We start from the raw sequence: 21,372 nt of genomic DNA on the forward strand, positions 1-21,372 counted from the left end.
TTTGCATTGCCCCTTTAAATGGGAAGCTTCATCAAATCTTCATTCAATAAAATAAACTACATTACACTGGAATTCTATTGAACTTTTTGTTCACTTAAGTATGCTTCAGTAACTTCAGTAAAATTTAGTCTGTTAAGTAATTAGTTCTGAATATTGAAAATAATAATAATTTTATTCAGGTTTTAAATTAAAATCTATCAACATCTTCTATTGCTATTAAATTTGTAAATCTCTACTATAAAAATAATCAAAATAAATATATATGTACTAATATAGAAAAAAATAAAAGATTTTCAATATTATATGCATATTATTTGGAATGCACCTTTTGAGTTAGACTATCTTGGGAAGGGGGAAATTATATTCTGAACAATGGTGAAAGGGGGGAATGGAGCAAAAACGGTTGAGAATCACTGTGTTAAAACTTGAAAGCATTAGGAAAATAATATCTTAAATATTTTAATGCTGCAACCCTCTACCCAGTTTCCTGGAAGCAAGTCCCACTGAACTCAATTCCAATTTACCTTTAAATGGACATGCACAGGATTAGGTTATAAAGCTGCACTCCTATGCATACTTCCCTGGGAATAAGCTGCACTGATTACAATGGGGTTTACTTCTGAGTATACACACACAGGATTGCACTGTAATTATTTAACACTTCAATGATAAAGAATGGGTCGCATGACAGCATGAACAACAGATAACTATGAGGCTGTCTATATGCTGCACAGTGGCACTGCGTTGGTTATATGATGCAGCTGTCAACTCACAGCCACCATGGGGCTTTTCCCCAAAATTGTGCTTTTAAAAGGTGGCAGACTTAACACGACTTTTTTTTTTGCTGAGAAGTCACCACCATCTTTCCTCCATCTGTCAATGGTGACCTTGCTTTGGGTTCAGCCTGGGGGCGTTCCAGGGGTGGATCACGGTCACAGATAGGTGGTGGGAAGTGCAGGAGGGCTGAGCAGAGGGCAGGCTCATAAATGCTTCACTGAATAGCAACTCTTCTAGGATTATTTTTCTTTTATTTTGTTCCATTTCCCTACCTTTTCATTCCGAAGGACTGGCCCTGTTTAAAGGGCTCCTTTAAAGCTTCTGTTGACAGCCAACCAGGAACTCCCTCCCTATCCACTGCCCCAAGCCCCCACCGAAAGCCTAGATTTAATGTTCCCACCCTGCAGCTGCAATGCTGTGGGGGTTTGAGGGAACAAGCAGCCAAAGTAGCGACGTAAAAACACGGCCTATGCTTTACCCACTCACTCAAAAGTTGCACTTCTTGGTCCTTTAAATGATGGTATCTGATTTGCATTATGTTCTGATCAAGAGATTTACACAAAAATGATACCTGACATAGGTCCTCCTCCCTTAACTCTCACCAGTAACAATCTTCTCAGCAGGCTGGAACAGAGGGAGATGTGAGGAGAAGTGGGGTCATTCCATCAGGTCCTGCTGGAAGACTACATTTTTGTCTCTTCCCTCCCTTTTTCCTTGTGTTGGCATGTCTTTTTCAGATTGTAAGCTTGCGGGCAAGGTCCATCTTGCTTAACTGATTGTAAGTAAGTTGCCCTGGGAGCCTTTTTAACTAAACAGCGCAATAAAATACCATAAATAAATAGATATTGGCACATTTGTAAACATGCTTAAATAAGGACTGAATGACTAAGGTAAGGCAAATAACAAAATTATCAAAATTGATGAAATGTTGAGATAATAACAAAACAAAATTCAACAAAGACTTGACAGTCTTTTGCTGAAGCCTGGAGACAAAGCTTTTAGATTGATATTCATGTTTATAATTATGTCTTGATCATTTGATTTATGTCTTTTCATAATCTATTGTTTCAGAAATACTATGTATTAATTAATTAATTACATTTTTTGACTGCTCAGTAGTCAAGGATCTCTCCACAGTGTACAAATTAAAAACATAAAATACAAAGTACTATTATATATGTTTTGTATGACGAGGTGGCAGAGTTTATATATAAATGTCCTCACTGCATATTTTAATATAAATTTCAAAAAAAATAACCTAATATGAAATGAAAAACATATGAAGCTGCCAAATATAGACCACTAGTCTGTATAGGCCTGTACTTCAAGGCGTCAAGTAAAGTTATTTTCCAGCCTTTCTATGTGCAATTAGTTTCTAGGGTTCATTAAAGAAAGGCCATGACTATGAAAGCAATTTATATCTGCATTCTACCTACCCTCCCTTGACATTAATGCTACAATCCTAATCATCCTTTCTACGAAGTAAGTGACAATGAACTCAGTGGGGCTTAATTTTAAGTAAACATTTTAAAGATCAGAATACAAGGTGAAAAGGTGGAGCAAGGAAAGAAGCTTTTAATTACAAACAAATTTTGCTCCTGCCAATTAGTGTAATCTCCAATGGAAGTCCTTTCACACGCGGATCAATTTTGCTTTTTCAATTTGTGTTGATTCTCCTTCAGTGACAATGATTAGTGGTCAAGTACAGAGAACTCATTTTGTTCCATGTTATTCTTGCTACAGTTTGGATCCTGTTCAGTTTGAACAAGGCTATTATTTAAAAGAGGCACAAATTGCAATCTACTTCATTGAGGTGGTGTTTAATTTAGGATAGGCTATAAAAAGAGATGGTTTAATCAGCAAACTATGCCTATTACCAACGTTTTTAGACTTGAATCCAGTTGTATTCACAGAACAGGAGTTGTAACCACTGCCTAAGCAAAGACATCACAAATGTTCACACACACACCCTCCAGCAGACTTCAGTGTGGGTTTGATTCACTTGCAAACCTACAGTCCCCCTTGCTATCAGGTTCTCATTTTAAGGCACCAAAGGCTACACAGTGAGACCCAGACACCTTGCATTCTTCACCATTGCAGGCATTTACTGATGGAGAGAGCTGCTGGGCTATTCTCTGCTGTGTTGCAGTGCCCTCATTGCAGTTGGCTTTACAGGTACCCATTCAGCAGGGATCAGAAAACGTAAGCGGCCAATAGGGTCCTATTGATTCTAGCATGACTCCTTAACTTGAGCAACATATCGAGCTGACTGGGCATCTCCACTTGACCACTTATTAACTTTAAGACCACTGGTCTCAACAGTCATGTATGTGAAATTTGCTTGGGAAAGTAGGAGGAACAGATGCTGTTGACTGGCGATTTTTAAAAGCAGAGATAATTTGTTGAAGGGCAGCTAGAGACTGAACCTAGGCTCTCTTTGCTCATAAAGAGGTAATAATCACTATAAAAACTGATTACATCAGTCATTTGTTAAACATACACAATTCCTCCTGTACAGCAGTGCACATACAGCTGACTGCTATATCTAAATATCTTTGAACTAGGGTCATTGGGAGATATCCAACACTGCCCCTATGCCTCCATTGATAATGTTGCACCAGCAGGATCTATCACTGATGGAACAGGAATCTAGTGCTTCCTAGAGTAATCCCAGAAACAAGCCAAAACACTCATTCCCAGAATAAGAACAAGTTCTGGTGACTGATTCCATTCCGGAAATGTGAGTTTTGGCTTCTGGTAGCTTTAGAAAACGCTAGCTTCCTGTTGTGTTGGTGCTGGGTCCTGCTGGTACATCCAGCAGCACTGGATACTGCCTAATTACTATAATGGTATTCAATTGACTCATTGTAGAGGATGTTATAGGATTAGCTAAGCCAAAATCCTATGTTCTATGTAACATCATTGTACTTTTAGGTAATAAATCTTAAAATGACTAAATCAAGGAGATACTCACAGTTACAGAGAAAAGACTATTCTGTGAAAACAGTAAATATACTCTCAGAAAAAAACATGTCCAAGTATCTTACAAGACTTCCATGAGAAATGAAGATGGAAAGAACTTTGAAGATCAGAATTCCTATATATAAATATTTTAAATGTTCTGCAGGTCGGTGAGAGCTTGCTAAACACAGAGCACAGATCAACCACTCCAACACTGGAGCCAATAGGAGACTTCTTCATAGTAAATTACTGTATGGGGGGGGGGATTTCTTTGCAATTGCAGGGCATTCAACAGGTTAACCCTTCCCTTCTCAGCTGCAACTCCCCCAAATCACTCACTCACACACACCTTAATTAGGCTTTTTAAAAAAGTTTCCAATGCCATTAATTTAAGGGTTTTTAATAGCCTAATTGCTGTGCATGGGGTCAGGAGCAGAGCCTACAGGTTGGGTGGAGAGGCATCTGGCCCATGGGCTGGTATTCCCCACCCCTACTCCAACATATAGCCTAGACTCCAGATGTGATTCATCTGCTCCAAGTGGCCACTATGACATTTTGCACCTGCCTGAAACTTCAGGTCTAGTCCAGACGTCTTCCTCTGAGTGCCTATGCAAAGAAAGATTAGGTTTGTATTGAACAAGGAGAGAACACCTTTTCAATGGTGGTGCCTTGACTAATGAATGCCCTCCTTTGACAGGTGAGGGGGGGCACCAGTCCCTTTAATTGTTCTGACAACAGGTTACTCTTTTTTTATTCTTTGAGGCTTTTAGTAGCATACTTTATTTTTCGTTACTTCATGTTTTATTGCTTATTTGCATATGTTGTTATAGCTGTTATTCTTCTGACCTGCTTTAGATATTTTTCCCATGGAAGGGCAGCATGAAAATGTTTAAATAAAATAAAAAGAAATCCAACCTTCTTCTCTTGAGTAAGTCAAATTGTGAACTGGACAATTGCAACAAGTACTTTGAAAAAGAAAGAAAATACCTGAAAAAGTAAAGTGAAACCACACCAATTACTGAACATATTAAAATAATAAAAAGTAGCCATGTGGAGATGAAAGATAAACATCTTCCCCAATCCTCTGCATAGCTCTTTAGGCCTTGTCAAGCCCTCCTCAACCTCCTCCTAAGGCAACTAAGCCAAAGGCAGCTGCCATTGTTAATCTGCTATCCTTATCATGATAGACAAGTTGTCCTGAAGTATCTACAGAAATGAAACTGATGTTGATGGAAAACACCAAGGGGAAGGAACTAACACAAATGCCACTTCTGCACATTTTAGCAAGCTTTTAAAAAGTGGCACAATAGCTAGCAGGTCAGCCTTCAGTCTGCTGGGAAATGGATGCCAAGGATAACCACCAAGCGTTCTTCTTTTCCATCCTTTGCACTTGCTAAATCTGCCACAAACTAAATAATTACATTTTTATCTTGCAGGAAAATTAATAGTTGTCTGACAGGATCCCAGGAGGACAGCTTGGAAATTAAAATTAATTCCCCAAATTCATATAAAAAGGAGAGCAACAGGACTAAAGACTACATTATGACTAGATAGTAAATCAAATCTTACTACACCTCAGCATAGCTCCTAGTTTCAAGTCAAGATAAAAGGAAGCAAACTGAGCACAAAGCTCATGCCACATTCTTATTAAAAAAAATACCACACCAGAACCATTGATTGAACTAAGCTAGCATTCTGCTGTTCAGAGAACATTAGTGATTACTTCCTGTACTCTGTGAACACTTCCAGTAAGACGCCACAGTTGGCAGAAAAAAAACTCTGCTGGAAGTTGGCCACTAGAACATAACAAAATGTTTTAGAGGAAATTATTCCTCTAAAAGGGGTCATGTGCCATGAATTTAAAGACCAGCAACATTTCAGAAGAGGAGAGGGTGAGTAAATACCTCCTCTATTCAGTCTGGAGTGATAAACTGTAAGATGTAGTGATGGCCACCAATTTGGATGGCTTTAAAAGAGGGTTGGATAAATTCTTGGAGGCAAAGGCTATCAATGACGACTAGCCCTGATAGTTGTGTACTATCTCCAGTATTTGAGGCAGTAAGCCTGTGTGCACCAGTTGCTGGGGAACATGGGTGGAAGGGTGCTGTTGCATCATGTCCTGCTTGTTGGTCCCTGGCTGATGGCTGGTTGGCCCCTGTGTGAACAGAGTGCTGGACTAGATGGACCCTTGGTCTGATCCAGCATGGCACTTCTTACATTCTTAAGTTCTTAAGGTAAAAACCAATACAACTCCCCATGTAAGGTTCTATCCCCCCCCAAAAAGTTCTCAAATAGTATCTGTCAACCGAAACTCCAAACAATACGAACATGTTTGTCGTACAGTGCTATGTTAAGGAAGCCAAATCTTGAGGTTACTTCTTTTGACAGCTAACTTTAAAACAAACTAATATAGCACATACCTTACAAATGGTGAAACTACTGTGGAAGAGTGCTTGGAACTACTCTCACAAGCAGTACAAATTTCGATATATACTCTATTACACTTTTCCCCAACCTGGTACCCTCCAGATGTGTTGGGACCACAGCTTCCATAATTCCCATGAATAGGCCATGCTGGCTGGAATTATGAAGTGTGATCCAGTGTGGTGTAGTGGCTAAAGTGTTGGACTGTGAGTTGGGAGATCCGGGTTCTAGTCCCCACTTGGCCATGGAAGCTCACTGGGTGACTTTGGGCCAGTCACAGACTCTCAGCCCAACCTACCTCACAGGGTTGTTGTTGTGAGGATAAAATGGGGCAGAGGATGATGATTATGTATGTCGCCTTGGGTTCCTTGGAGGAAAAAAGGCGGGATGTAAATGCAATAAATAAATAAATAAATAAAATTATGGGAATCGTAGTCTTAACACATCTGGATGATGCCACATTAGGGAAAGCTGCTATCATGAATCAAATTAGACCCCAATCTAATATGTGTGTCCCACCATCTCTCAGAGCAAGCCAATAACCTTTATTTTTAGGCAATTCACCATCATCCTGCTGCTTCCCAAACTTGTCAAAAGAGTGTCCTAGAAAAGTGAATTTTTACACATTTAACATCAGCAGACCTGCGTCTTGCCAAGTGTATACTCAAAAACAAGCTGCAGCCAATCCCTGCATATTTGTATAATATTGTTTATTATAATAAATAATAAACTAACATACTTCTATTTAATTTCTATCCCGCCAATCCCCAAGACAGCTAATATAACAAAAATTAGCTAATATAACATCAATTAAAAATGTAACTGCACACCTCGACATTCAGAACAAGGTAAAAACAGCAAGTAAAAAGCTTACGTAACTAACTAGTGGGGGATATTAAGTTCAAGCATCACACAAACCAAAGGTATGCCAAAATACTTTATTTTTTTCAACCTAGTGTCTGAATGCCAACAGAGAGGTAGCCAGCTGAGTCTCCCAGGGCAGGGAGTTCCACAACTGAGTGCTAAAGAATAGTGCTGACAAACATCTGTTTGTCACATTCACGTTTTTAGTGTACACTTAAAAAGACCTAGATATAAACCTAAAAAAGAGAACACACAAAGAGTCTCTAGACAGGAGTTGCTCTTTCACACCAAGAGTTGTTGACAGCAGCACAGCTGCATACACAGCTTACATGGACAGATAATGCAGTTCCATTGCAAACACTGACTGCAAGCAAGGCAGGTTTACTGAGGGCATTGTGTTGCAAATATAATGAAATGGGCCTGTGGGAGTGGGAACCTCCCTATTTCCACTCCCTGCTACTACCAGCTTGGAGTCTAAATCAAGTCTCGTTTTCCTCCTTCACACAGATGATCGCTGGGAATAACAATTCTGCAGCCTTAAATTAGGCCCTCAGTGAGACTTGTGGATTTTTCCTGCAGTCTTCAAATTAAGCCCTCAGGGTTACATAGGAAGGCCAATTACACTCTGCTGAAATGTCCTGGTTGGAACCCTAGTTGACGAAAACTTCGTAAACAATCTTGCAAGAGTGCACAAAGATACAGAACCATACTGGCTAAACAGATACAGAGTGGCCTATTCTTTGTGTCATTTGAATGCTGATTCATGAACTTTGAATCCTACTACTGCATCACCTAATGCCATTTCACACAGGTTTGCCACTGAGTGTAAATTGAATATGAAGTTGCAGCCCACCCTCATTTTTTGACAGGCATACCTATCTGATACATACATTTTGAAATAACTGTTGGTCACATTCACACTTCACATTTACTTACATTTTTAAACCAGTTTTACACCAGTTTTAAAATCTCTTCACTGGCTGCCAATTAGTTTCCGGGCGAAGTATAAAGTGTTGGTTATCACCTTTAAAGCCCTACATGGTTTGGGTCCAGGCTACCTGCGGGATCGCCTTCTCCCGTACAATCCGCCCCGCACACTCAGGTCCTCTGGGAAGAATTTACTTCAGCCAGCCAAAACTAGGCTGACAGGTATTACCCAGAGGACCTTCTCTTCTGCTGCTCTCAGACTGTGGAATGGCCTGCTGAAGGAGATTCGTCAACTTAACATTCTTTTAGCATTCAAGAAAGCTATAGACTGATCTCTTCCAGCAGGTATATCCAGTGGAATTTTAGGATGCTTTTAGGATGTTTTTTAGGAGGTTTTGACAGTGTATACTATGTTTTTAATCAGTATTTTATGTATTTAATGGTGGTGGTTGTTCCCCGCCTTGATAAGGATGGAGAGGCGGGTAAGAAATATATTATTATTATTATTATTATTATTATTATTATTATTATTATTATTATTTTAAAAACAATGAGGGAAAGATTTTTTATAAATTTCAACTTATTTTATGTTTGTGCATGGCTTCTCAATAATCCTGTAAGATAGAAGTCACTATTATTCCCATTATACCGATGGTAACTGAAGCCGGGACAGAAAGAATGACTGACCTGCCCAAGGCTAGTTACAAACTCTTATTCCATGGCAGAGATGGTATTAGTATTCATGTTTGCTAGTCCAATTGACAGCCTCCTCCAGCAGATTAAGTCAACAAAAGGATTTGATTCTCTTGTTTTATATTTTATTGTTTATAGTTGTATTTTGTTCTTTTACTGTTACTGCAACCCACCTAGAGAACTTTGTGATTAGGTGGCATATAAATATTGTTATTAAACAAATAAATGCTAGTAGCATTGTGAGAGAGTGAGAAACTGATTGTGTTTGCATGAAAGTGAAGATGGGTTGCACTCACGTATGCGAGGGGTGAAGCTGGGAATAGAAATGGAGAGGATGTTAGGATACAGTGCAAGGAACGCTAAAATATTTCACTTTTGGCTACCAGCTGCACATTGCAGGAGGAAGCTGTATGCATGTGGAAGTTTAAAAAATCACTCAGAACACACTTGAAGCCAGAAGTTGTGGCTTGTACATCTCCATGTCCTGCATAGAGAGAGACAACTCAGAACTGGGCCATATGCAGTTTCAGGGGAAATATTCTCCATATTTGGTTTTGACAGGCTTGCTCATCTTACTTCTGCTAAGAATTTCACCTAACAGTTGCCCCTTTTTGGAACTAGATATTCTCTCAAAGAAAGGGGTATGAGAATTCCAGCCTAGTTAGGAATGAGAAGGTCATTATTATAGATCCCATACAGATACTGGTTTGGAGGCAAGGTGAAGCTCAAGACAAGCTTTTTACTCAGTCTGGGGAAACCAGACAATAGATGAGACTTAGGATGGGCCTCCAAGGATGCCAAGATAATAGATTTGGGATGGGGGCTCAGGAATGATGCTTTAATTCTATGGTTGCCTCTAGCCTGATGGATTTAAAAAAAGGAAATGGAGCAGTTGCTCCCCAAGGAGAAAAAACCTCATAATTGCCTCCTTATCTAGAGTTCTGTAAGACACTAAAGTGCAAAAATGAGACTTGGAGGAATTTGTGCTTATCTTGGAAAGAAAACTGTTACAGGAATGAGAGCACTCCTCCGGATTTGTTTGTTGGGAAAGGAAACAGGAGAGCATGGGTTGTGCTGTGAGAAAGAAGACTTTGCTCACTTGGGGCCAATTCACATATTACTTTCCGCTGCTATTTTCCTCTTTTCTTCTCCTTATGCAAATTACCTACTTGCCTGAGCAGTGTAAAGAGTGAACTGGGATCTGACAAAATACTGCAATAGCAATGTCTGTTATTTATTCGGCATGTTCTGTCACTTCTGTAATCACAGAGCTTTTTGCTTTTGTTTCTTGTGTGCCCCCAAGCTTATGTTTCTGTAGACTCACTTGAAACTGGGTGGGAGGTATGGGACGGGGAGGATAACAAGGGTGATCTCTATCTATCTATCTATCTATCTATCTATCTATCTATCTATCTATTTCTTGATATTACAAACAACATGAGAGGAACAGAGTAACAGTAAATCTATTTAAGCAGAGCATCATCTTAGCGTTAATACATTATGTTCAGTCCCTACAGTGGGAAGACAAATGTGGATTTGAGGAAGCAACAACAGTTTTTGTTCTGTTTCTTAATTCACCATTTTGGGAGATTTCACACATACTAGCAGTACATGCACAAGCCAAAAGGAGCCCACGTGAAGCTTCCGGCTCACATTCTCTCCCCTCCCTTCCCTCCCTCAACAGGGAGAAGGAATAAACCAGAATTCAGCTTCACTTTAACAAATTCCCAACGTGTTGTTATTTATGAAGCAGGAATTGTGGTTTAAAATAAACTCAATTGCTAATCAAGCAAACATTAAACACTGTGTTATTTTGCTGGCTTGTTTAACAAACTAGAGTTTATTATAAAGCACAATTCCTGCTTTTCATTTAACAACAAATCTGCAAAACCAGAATGAATTCTGGCTTATTCCTCTTCCCAGTCATGAGCCCGGTGCTTTGTGTGGACTCCTTTCTGCTCATGAACACAGCCCTAAGTTATGGTTTAGTGCAGGGGCATGGACTGAGGACCTGGATGATCCAGCCACTCATGCAGGACAAATGACATAAAGGTGCATTTGCTTCCATTCAGACGTGCCAGCTGCTTTTACCAGCCATGTCTGCTGGCATGCTGGCGTCCTCCATTGGGGTGGCATGGGGGAAAGCAGCACACATCAAACCCCAGGCCCGAATGAGTCAGTAGCTGGAGGAGTGCTCCAGTTACTGGCTCAGCCAGGGATGCTTTACCCATTCAGTGTCCTCTGCAATGGGGAAGTGTTGGTAAGAGCAGTTTTTAGCAGTGCTAGCCAAGTCCTCCATCACCCACATTTCCCCCTGTTATATCCAAATATGTAAGCAAAGATGGGTAGTAACATAGGGCATTCTTCCAGGGCACAGGGCTTGGAGGCACCACAAGCCGAATGGGGAACATCCGCCGGCCAGATTTAAGCCTGCGGACTGGAGATTCCCCTACCCAAAGTTAGTGTTATGTGCAAATGCTGCCTTTGCCAAAGTAGTACATTTAAGAAATATTTTGAAAAAATACATAATTTCAATTAAAGAAACAAAAATTACATTTTATAGAAATCTAATAAATCAATAAAATCTATTTTATAAATTAAATTTTATAAGCTTCAGCTAATGGGTAGTATAGAAATGTAATTAATTAAAATTATTTATTATATTTCTATATCGCCCAAAAGCTGAAGCTCTCTGGTCAACTCACAAAATCAACCTTAAAACCATACAATATCAAAACATAATAAAACCTAATGTAATGTAAAAACTTTTCAGCATTTAAAACAACAGAATAAAGCCAAAGTAAAAGCCAGCAGCAAATTAGGAAGTACAGTCGTGTGAAAAAGAAAGTACACCCTGTTGGAATTGTATGATTTTACATATCAGGACATAATAACAATCATCTGTTCCTTAGCAGGTCTAAAAATTAGGTAAATACAACCTCAGATGAACAACAACACATGACATATTACACCGTGTCATGATTTATTTAACAGAAATAAAGCCAAAATGGAGAAACCATGTGTGAAAAAGTAAGTACTCCTTATGATTCAATAGCTTGTAGAACCACCTTTAGCAGCAATAACTTGAAGTAATCGTTTTCTGTATGACTTTATCAGTCTCTCACATCGTTGTGGAGGAATTTTGGCCCACTCTTCTTTACAACTTGCTTCAGTTCATTGAGGTTTGAGGGCATTTGTTTATGCAGAGCTCTCTTAAGGTTCCGCCACAGCATTTCAGGTCTGGACTTTGACTGGGCCATTGCAACACCTTGATTCTTTTCTTTTTCAGCCATTCTGTTGTAGATTTGCTGGTGTGCTTGGGATCATTGTCCTATTGCATGACCCAATTTCAGCCAAGCTTTACCCGACCGACAGATGGCCTCACATTTGACTCTAGAATACTTTGGTATACAGAGGAGTTCATGGTCGACTCAATGACTGCAAGGTTCCCAGGTCCTGTGGCTGCAAAACAAGCCCAAATCATCATCCCTCCACCACCGAGCTTGACAGTTAGTATGAGGTGTTTGTTCTGATATGCTGTGTTTGGTTTTCACCAAACGTGGCGCTGTGCATTATGGCCAAATTTCTCCACTTTGGTCTTGTCTGTCCAAAGGACATCATTCCAGAAGTCTTGTGGTTTGTTCAGATGCAACTTTGCAAACCTAAGCCATGCTGCCACATTCTTTTTAGAGAGAAGAGGGTTTCTCCTGGCAATCCTTCCAAACAAACCATACTTGTTCAGTCTTTTTCTAATTTTACTGTCATGAACTTTAACATTTAACATGCTCACTGAGGCCTGTAGAGTCTGAGATGTAACTCTTGGGTTTTTTGCAATTTCTCTGAGCATTGCACGGTCTGACCTTGGGGTGATTTTGCTGGGACGCCCTCTCCTGGGAAGATTGGCAACAGTCTTGAATGTTTTCCACTTTTGAATCATCTTTCTCACTGTAGAATGATGGACTTTAAATGGTTTGGAAATGTCTTCCCTCCTTGGCATTGTGTTAACACACACCTGAATGCTCCAGACCAGCAAACTGAAAAAACTTCGACTTTTATAGAGGTGGTCATACTTGCTGATGATCATTTAATCACGGGCATTTGATTAGCAGCACCTGTCTGCTACTTAGCATCTTAATTCCTATGGAAGCAGTAAGGGTGCACTTACTTTTTCACACATGGCTTCTCCATTTTGGCTTTATTTCTGTTAAATAAATCATGACGCGGTGTAATATGTCATGCGTTGTTGTTCATCTGAGGTTGTATTTACCTAATTTTTAGACCTGCTAAGGAGCAGATGATTGTTATTATGTCCTGATATGTAAAATCATACAATTCCAAGAGGGTGTACTTTCTTTTTCACACAACTGTATATAAAAGGATATGTCCTTCTGAAAAAGAATCAACATGGCTTCCACAAAGGTAAGTCCTGTCTCACTCAACTGTATTGGGACCAATTCTTTTCAACTTGTTCATTTATGTTCTGGAATTAGGAGTGAACAGTGAAGTAACCAAGTTTGCCGATGACACCAAATTATTTTAGGTGGTTAAAGCAAAAAGGATTGTGAGGAGCTCCACAAGGATCTCTCCAAGCTGGAAGAATGGGCATCCAAATGGCAGATGTGGTTCAATGTAAGCAAGTGTAAAGTGATGCACATTGGGACAAAAAACACCCAACTTCATGGGATCTGAGCTGGTGGAGATAGGTCAAGAAAGAGGTTGTAGTGGACAGCTCAATGAAAATGTCAACCCAGTGTGCGGCCACTGTAAAGAATTCCATGTTTGGTATCATTAGAAAAGGAATTCAGAATAAAACTGCCTTTATACAAATCTATGGTGACCACACTTAGAATACTGTGTACAGTCACCACACCTCGATTTACCGCTTCTTCCTGTTCTGGATTCTTTTCGGAATTTAAATGGGGTCTTTATACAGTTTCTTTTTTTTCCCTTCTGCATAACACTATATGCCATTTGCAAGAGTGGGTGGAGCCTGGCAGGATGCTATTGGTTGTCCACCCCTCTGGCATAGCCTCTCCCCTCTCTTGATGTGAAATAAAACACTTCCTCACAAGCACAGAAGTCTGTGTCATTGGAGATCCATCCCCCTCCAAAGCAAGTCAGTTATGTCCCTGTAAAAGCAACAGCAACATTTTTGTAATTTATTCATACACTGGGAGAGGGGTGTTGAAGGGTGTTACACTTCTCTCCTGTGTGTCTGCACGTGAGAATTGAATAGAAAGGGCTAAACCTTTTCTAAGCAGCACGTGCAGCGCAGCCCTATCCCACTGCTAAGCACTGTGTCATGTATGCCCCTACTGCTCCGGTGTTGGGAGCAGGTGACCCAGGAAATCAATCAGAAACAGATTCTGATTCAGAAGATGCCAAGCCAGTGGGGGAGGAAGTTCACACGGGAGAGTCTCCAGCTGCGAATGCGCTTCTCCCAGAGTCTGTCTCCTCAAGGCCAGATCCTATGCTTTCAGGAGAGAGGGAGTCAACTACCGGGGGTGAACATTCCAAAACATTACTAGATGCTAGGAATCGCCAGAAGTTAAAACGTTCAGCGAGATTAGCAGCAAAGAGACAGTTGGAGAGATTGTGTGAGAAGGCGTCCATGCACCCTCCTCCACCTTGAAGCTTCGGACATTTGAAAAGCCTTTTCTTTCCTTTGAACGGTCTGCATAGCGTTGCCTAGGGGGGATTTTCCCATAAAGGTGCCTAGTTTGTGTTACAGAAGTGTTAATTGTTTGCAATAAATTTTTGTGGATCGGCCTCGGAACTTTCCTTGGTTTTGTCTCCTTGGGGACGCTTGGGCAGCTACAGCACATGACACACTGATTCTTCACAAGTTCAGAAGGAGGTCCGCCTCCCCCAACCCCACTTGCTAATCAGTATTGTCCCTGTAAGAGCGTCTTTGCAGCTATGACCATGCTTCCCAGTCATGCGATTTCCCTCCTGTCTGAAGAGACTCTAAAAGCAACAGCAATACTTTTCTCGTTTGAGATAGGGGATTAAATGGAAACCAGTTGCATCTGCTCACATTCTTTGCAACCACCATCCCCTCCCCATTTCCCATCTGCTTAGACATTCCAGAAATATGGAGCCGAGCAGGAGTGGAGGGACAGGAGGAGACTCTTCCAACTGGTCCAGGGGCTTGTCTAGATGGGCATTTCCCCCCACAGTAGCTTTGGAGTGGTGGCAGGTGATCTACATGATGCAGCTGCCACTCCAAAGTGATCCAGGGGCAAAGCCCCTAAGCTCCGCCCTAAAAAAGTCAGGCACTTACTCTGACTTTTTTAGTTTGGAGCGAGGCGACAATGGCATATACCATCTGTCGCTCTTGCTACAGAGCTGTTAAAAAAGTTAAAAATTAAAGGGGGTTGGATATTCTACGAGGGAGGGAGCACCCCATTCCTCCCCCCACCTAATCTCCCCCCATTTAGCTGTAAATGTGATCCTTCGCATTTACAGCTTTAAGAAAAGAAAAGAAAAAAATAACTAAACTTAGACAAGGGCCTGGTCGGTACTGACGTCAACACTACACACCCACCTACACAAAGCAGGATATAGCACAATGGAAGGATTACACGGGAAACGACAGTGGTTTCATCGCATGACTGCCCAAAATGCTGTATTTTTCCCATAGTAAAATAGCACGCGGAAAGGGGGGGAGACATGAGACAACAACTGCATGGTGACAGCGTCGTGTAAAACTCGTGGGAAAACCAATGATCAAACCTTGAGGATCGCATGAAAAAACACCCATCTGAAGATGCCCCCAGTCACACAGTTTACACAAACCCAGATTTTTGCCCCAGGGCTAGGAGTACAGTGATTTTATGAGGATCAGGTGACAAATGCAATACTTTTTCCTAATGAGGGTGCGCTCCATGAGGGTGGGTTCATAAAAGCCCACATGTATGGACAAGAATGAAGACTCACACATTTACAGGAAGTCTCCTAAGAACTTACCATTCAAGGCAGCAGAATAAAGAGATTTGTGCCCTGCCATAGAAAAGTAAAGCCACTTCGGAACCGTACAGAAGTTTTGCTAATATAGAGAATTATCATGGATAGAGAGGCATGAATCATAAACCATAGTCTCAGAGGCCTGAATGTGATGGGGGGGTTTGCCTCAAGAATACTGATTGCATCTGATTGTGTGCCTGCCCTTGCCCTGCTGGATTATCCTTGCTTCTGCTCTGACCCTTGGAAAGCCAAGACTTATTCATGTGAACCTTAGTTTCACTGAACCATCCACACCCTAATATCTCACAACAAGTACTAAGCATAGACCAGCCATCCCAATTTAGACTTCATCTCCCATTATGTGTGATTATTGGCCATGCTAGCTGGGGCTGATGGAAGCTGAATTCCAAAACACCTGAGGTATTTTGGGGAAGGCTAGTATTGACCATCTCATCTGTTAATTTGTCAGCAACAATAACATCCATTCTCAGGCTCAATTCAACAAGCACAAAAAGGTTAATGATACAACCTTTCCTAGAGGCTATACTGGTGACCATTAAAAAACACAACACATTTCCACATATACAAATTTTGAGAAGACTTTTTTTTAAAAAACAAACAAGCGCTAATACGCTTTCCAAGAAAAGGGAGTTGCTTTTGAGATATATGTCTCTTTACCCACCATCACCACCACAGCCCTGTGAAAAGAACACAGAACTTTTGCAACCACCTTCTAGTATAAAAAGTTAAGCAGATCTTAACTTTAGAGGTGTAACATTTCTGAAAATTTTGAAGCCATGGAAAATACTTTTTTCCCATTCCCTCTGTCTCACCCCACAAAACTACACAAATTCAGGAAGAAATAGACAAATATGTGAAACTATTTTAAGTACTCTTTTACAGATCTAAAGACACTTTATATTAGGAAGATAAAATATATTATCTTTAACTTGGTTTGCTCTTAAACTATCATTACAATAAACATTTAAAAGTAAACTCAGGAAATATGTGATTATTATCTGAATAAATTAAACTTTTCCATTTAATATATCAAACATGATAATGTTATGAACAAATCAAATTATACATAATACATTCTAGGTTCCTATTTTATGTGTGTCCAGAGGGAACTTCAGCAAGTAGTACCTGAAAAATCTGAATCAGCCTAGAAGTCAGAAGAAGCAGGAAGAGCTGGAGGCAGAGGAAGACTGCTGTACAGCATCTGTTCCTGTTTGTGAGAAACAAGGCTGACAACTTTTACCCAGAGGACCTTTTCTTCTGCCGCTCCCAGTTTGTGGAATGGCTTGCTGGGAGAGATTCGTCAACTTAACAGTCTTCCAGAATTTTAGAAAACCATAAAGACTGATCTCTTCCGGCAGGCCTACCCAGCTGCATTTTAAGATGGCTTTTTTTAATGGTGTGCTGCTTTTAATGATGCACTGGTTTTAAACGTTTGAATTAGTTGTATGTATTTTATGGTGTTTTTATTTTTGTTGTACCCTGCCTCGATCCAGAGGGAGAAGTGGGTAACAAATAAATAAACATATTATTATTATTATTATTATTATTATTATTAAATTGTTCCGGATAGAATTCAGGGAAAACTGGTCCTAACGAAAAGCCATTAAGAGTTGACCTAGCTGGGAAAGATCCTCTTACCTATTAGGACTGGTAACCAACCATATTTAATTTAAGAACCTTTAAACCCTTTTGTAAATATTTTCCCTTGATAAGCTTCTTAATTTTTGTTAATTCTGAAAGGTTGCCTCTAGTGATGGTGCCAATCCTATGCCATATGTCTTTTAGATGATAGATTTTTGGTTGAGTCCCAGGGCAAGGACAGAAGGCACATGAGGCAACCACTTTGCTGAAGCTAAGCAAGTCTGGGTCTGGTCAGTGCTTGGAGAAATCCCATGTACCACCTTGAGTTCCATGATGGAAGGAAGGTGGGATATAAATGTAAAAATAAATAAATAAATAAATAAATAAATAGTATTTTGGTGGCTGCAGTTAAAAGTTTTAGATCTAAGGCAGTGAATTTTATAGACCCAAGCCTCAATGTTATTTTTTTTTTCATTTAAAAAACACAGCTGGAACAATGTGATTGTTCCATCACATGTGGAGCCAGTGGCAGGATAACCTACAGTGTTTTTCTTACATGTATGTTTTGGAACTACATTAATCTAACCAGAACAAGCCTAGAAACACAGGACACTATTGAATAAAAAACAAATGGTCAAGAATGCACATTACCTTCATTATCATATGGTGATTCCAGTCACATGCATTGAAAAGACACATTAGCTAAATAATTTTATTAAGAAATCAAAGAAATAACTATGCTGAGGATCTAACAGAAAGGATTAAAAAAAAGACATTCCCCACCCCCAAAACCCTATGGCTTTGAAATTTCCAGAAATGTTAGATCTGTAGTCTTCCTATTACACAGTTTTTGGAAATAATTTGTGTGGGGGTGGGGGTGGGGCAGTAAGGCTCAGTGGCAATATATGAACACTCTGGAAAATAGATACCAAATCAAAATAATATGGCTAAACATTTTATTCAACGTTTTAAAAGAAAACACTTTATAATCCAATATGGTTAAATTTTACGATTTTTCTGAGAAGAAACAAAAAAGGACTTGTGGCGGGGAGTGGGGATGGGGGGGGGGGGAAGCCTTTAACTTTTCCAGGCCTTCAAATCTCTTGATCTTACCTCAGAAAATCTTCGTATATCTTGGGTTAGAGTTCCAACTCTTTTCCATTGAAAATATTTGAGCAACTTCAGAATTGCAGGGTTCACAGCATTATCGGATGGCACTGTCCGGAAGAAATAAGGATACTTTTTCTTATCAGCTAACTCTGGCGTTGTTGCTGCAAATGAGAGCTGTAAAACAGAAGGAATTGGGTGGTAATATTCAGTTATCTTTATCTAACACAAGATGCTGATATATGTTTTAAAAAATGTTAAAAGGAAAAAGAATTATTCACATTTTTATATCTGTTCTCCTATCTACCACCTATCAGTTGTTCTATTCCACCACAACTGGAGAAGACCGGATTACCAATTCTTCCTCAGCCAGTATTATAAATTAACTTTAACTACTTATCCCTAAAATTCCACTGCCACCATAAAAATCTAATAAAACCTTCCCCTTAATGCACTATCAATATTACAAACATCCTCATTAAGCATGGGATGAACAGACAAAGATAATTATTTAAAAGTTAAAAAAAATACATTTCGTTGTATTTATTATTTATTTATAATGTATACTAATATTATATAAGTTTAGATATTATCTATATTGTCACTATAAGAAAGCTGTAATATCCTTAACCAAGTTCACATCCCTAAAAACACATATGCCAATTATCCTTTCCTTAACTCCACCCTGGCTCTCCTAGAGTGGCACAGAAGACAAGACTGAAATTTCTCCCTCTGGACTCATTGAAAGGATACTGGATTGAACATCCCTCAGCTGTCACTCACAATGGACCTTCTACCTCTTGAGGCTGATAGACTTTCTCTGGCAGGCTTACTACAGCTACTCCTAAAGGCTTCCTTCTAGTCAGTTACTTGAAGACAAGGATACAGCCAAGAAGATGTCGCAGTTGCCTCCACTGAAAACTTCCTGTTTCTTGAGGCCACCTGCCTTCTGTACTGTTGTCACTCTGACCAGAAGGTATCCTGGAGAACCACCTCTGATGTCTTCTTCTACTGGCTAACTCTTGCAGCCTCTGTCTTCAGTGATCTTCACTTATCTTTTGCCTCTTTCTAAGCTCTCCTTCTTTGGTGCTATCTTTGCTGAAAATCAGACCACACAACTCCAACTGACCTTAAAAGTTTGAACTACCCCTGATAGAGCCAGGAAGAGATTTCATCTTGCCTAAGGATGTAATGTGCCAAGTGTTAAAGATGGCTTCTCTGCCAAAGGGTAGCTATAGGTGACTACATGCCAGAACTGTATTCCTTAATGGTGGACGTCATGTGCTAGCAGACAAAGGGAAAAACTTTCAACCAATGGAGCATCGAATGTAACCTATGGCTCATTGAGATTGCGCCTTAACTTGAAAATTGAATGTAACTTAACTTGCTAATCCGTAACTGACCAATAGAAAGGTTAGAAAGAAACTAACACCCTCTTGTAGTCAGGGCCTATATATACTGTGAGATTCCTTTGTTCTTGGTGCCTCCATTTTGTAGAACCGGAGAGCACCCCTAAACTGCAGTATCAGAAGTAAATGAATTAAGAGCATTCTCCAGCTGTGTGTTTGATTGGCTACTAACGCGCCAGGGTAGTGAGCCTTTAACCCCTGGTTGAGGGACAACAACCCTTTCATATGCTGATTAATTGTCAAGAATTAATATCATATATAATAATAATGGCTCAGATTTGTTACACAAGATATAAAAGCTACTACCATATTTCTTCAATTCTAAGACGCACTTTCGCCCCCTTATAAACATCTCTAAAAACAGGGTGCATCTTAGAATTGCGGGTGCGATTATTATTATTAGAATCAAAGCTTTTTTTCTGTTGGTGGTACTGAAATCAGTGTGCGTCTTACAATTGATGGCGTCTTACAATCGAAGAAATATGGTAATAGTTACTCAGGGGGCTGAATGGGAAACTAAAATGTACAAATATGATGTCAAAACGTGTAAACTATATCCTCATAAGAGAAAGTAGAGAAATGTAATAGGTTTGTTCAAGAGTAGTCAAAGTATTTTGCATACTGGAAAAAAACCCAAAATGACACTCATCAACTGATATGAGATACATTTTCAATTTATCATGATATTTGATTACAATGGAATCCTTTTGTTGAGATTAGACTAAACTATATTTATTTGAAGTCTCATAACATATTGTTATTTTATAGTGTGTATTGTTTTTAAAAACAAAAACAAAAACAAAAAAGTACTCAGTAAAATCAATATGGATGTCTGTGTTATATAGAAACACATATAAATTCAAACCCTGCCTGATAACCCCATCAATCAAGGTTCAATATTGTGTTTTTCTTAGAGGAAATATGATAATATTCACTTTTAAAAATCTTAAATTCTGTGGTCCCCTTTGTGCTACTTTATCAAATAAAAGAAACAGTTCAGAAGAAAAAAAAATATTGAGGAAATATTACAGAATATGTTTTTAATATTTCATGAATGATCAAATGTGTGTCTTACTGAAAAATGCAATTTAATTAGCTGCCGCCAATCCTTTGGAAGTCTGCTAATAAATTAAGAACTTATTCAAGAGAGTCTTTAAAATTAATTTGTTTCATTAACAGACAAGGCTGAGATGAACTGAATAAAAATATGCTTATTTCTTAATAACTTCCATTCTAGTCTAGGACAAAAGTTCCAGAATGTGAGAGACACCTACTTTAACCATGAGTGACAGCTATTTCTGGCCAAAAACATTGGTAGGAATAATAAAAGCTAGGGATGTGCTCAGCTTCTAATCGGACCGGCGAATTAGAAGCAGAGCGGGGTGCTTCGCCTCCCCTTAAGGCGGAGGCGAAGAGGATTGGGGGGCTGGCGGAGCGTGGCGAAGAGGATCGAGGTGAAGGCGGATCCTTCGCCTCGATCCGGAGCTCCGCTGGAAAGGTAAGTGGGGTTTACCAGGCCCTGCCGCTGTCGCTGTCGCCCATGCGGTGACAGCAGCAGGGCCTGGTAACCCCCCCTCCTCTCCCTTACCTGCGTCCGTCCGTGGTCTGTCGGCTTCTTCAATTGAGCCCGCGGTTCAACCAG

General features: G+C 39.8%; 1 protein-coding gene across 2 annotated transcripts in view; it reads right to left on the bottom strand.

The window, feature by feature from the left end:
* GABBR2 (gamma-aminobutyric acid type B receptor subunit 2) overlaps window positions 1-21,372 on the bottom strand; it is a 353,790-nt gene that overhangs the window by 241,273 nt on the left and 91,145 nt on the right. For both annotated transcript variants that reach the window (XM_063130215.1, XM_063130214.1), the window contains exon 3: window positions 18,328-18,498. In XM_063130215.1, coding sequence (XP_062986285.1) covers window positions 18,328-18,498 — 171 coding nt within the window. The remainder of the gene's footprint in view (window positions 1-18,327; window positions 18,499-21,372) is intronic.

This window comes from Elgaria multicarinata, chromosome 7, assembly GCF_023053635.1.
Source record: "Elgaria multicarinata webbii isolate HBS135686 ecotype San Diego chromosome 7, rElgMul1.1.pri, whole genome shotgun sequence".
Lineage (NCBI taxonomy): Eukaryota > Metazoa > Chordata > Lepidosauria > Squamata > Anguidae > Elgaria > Elgaria multicarinata.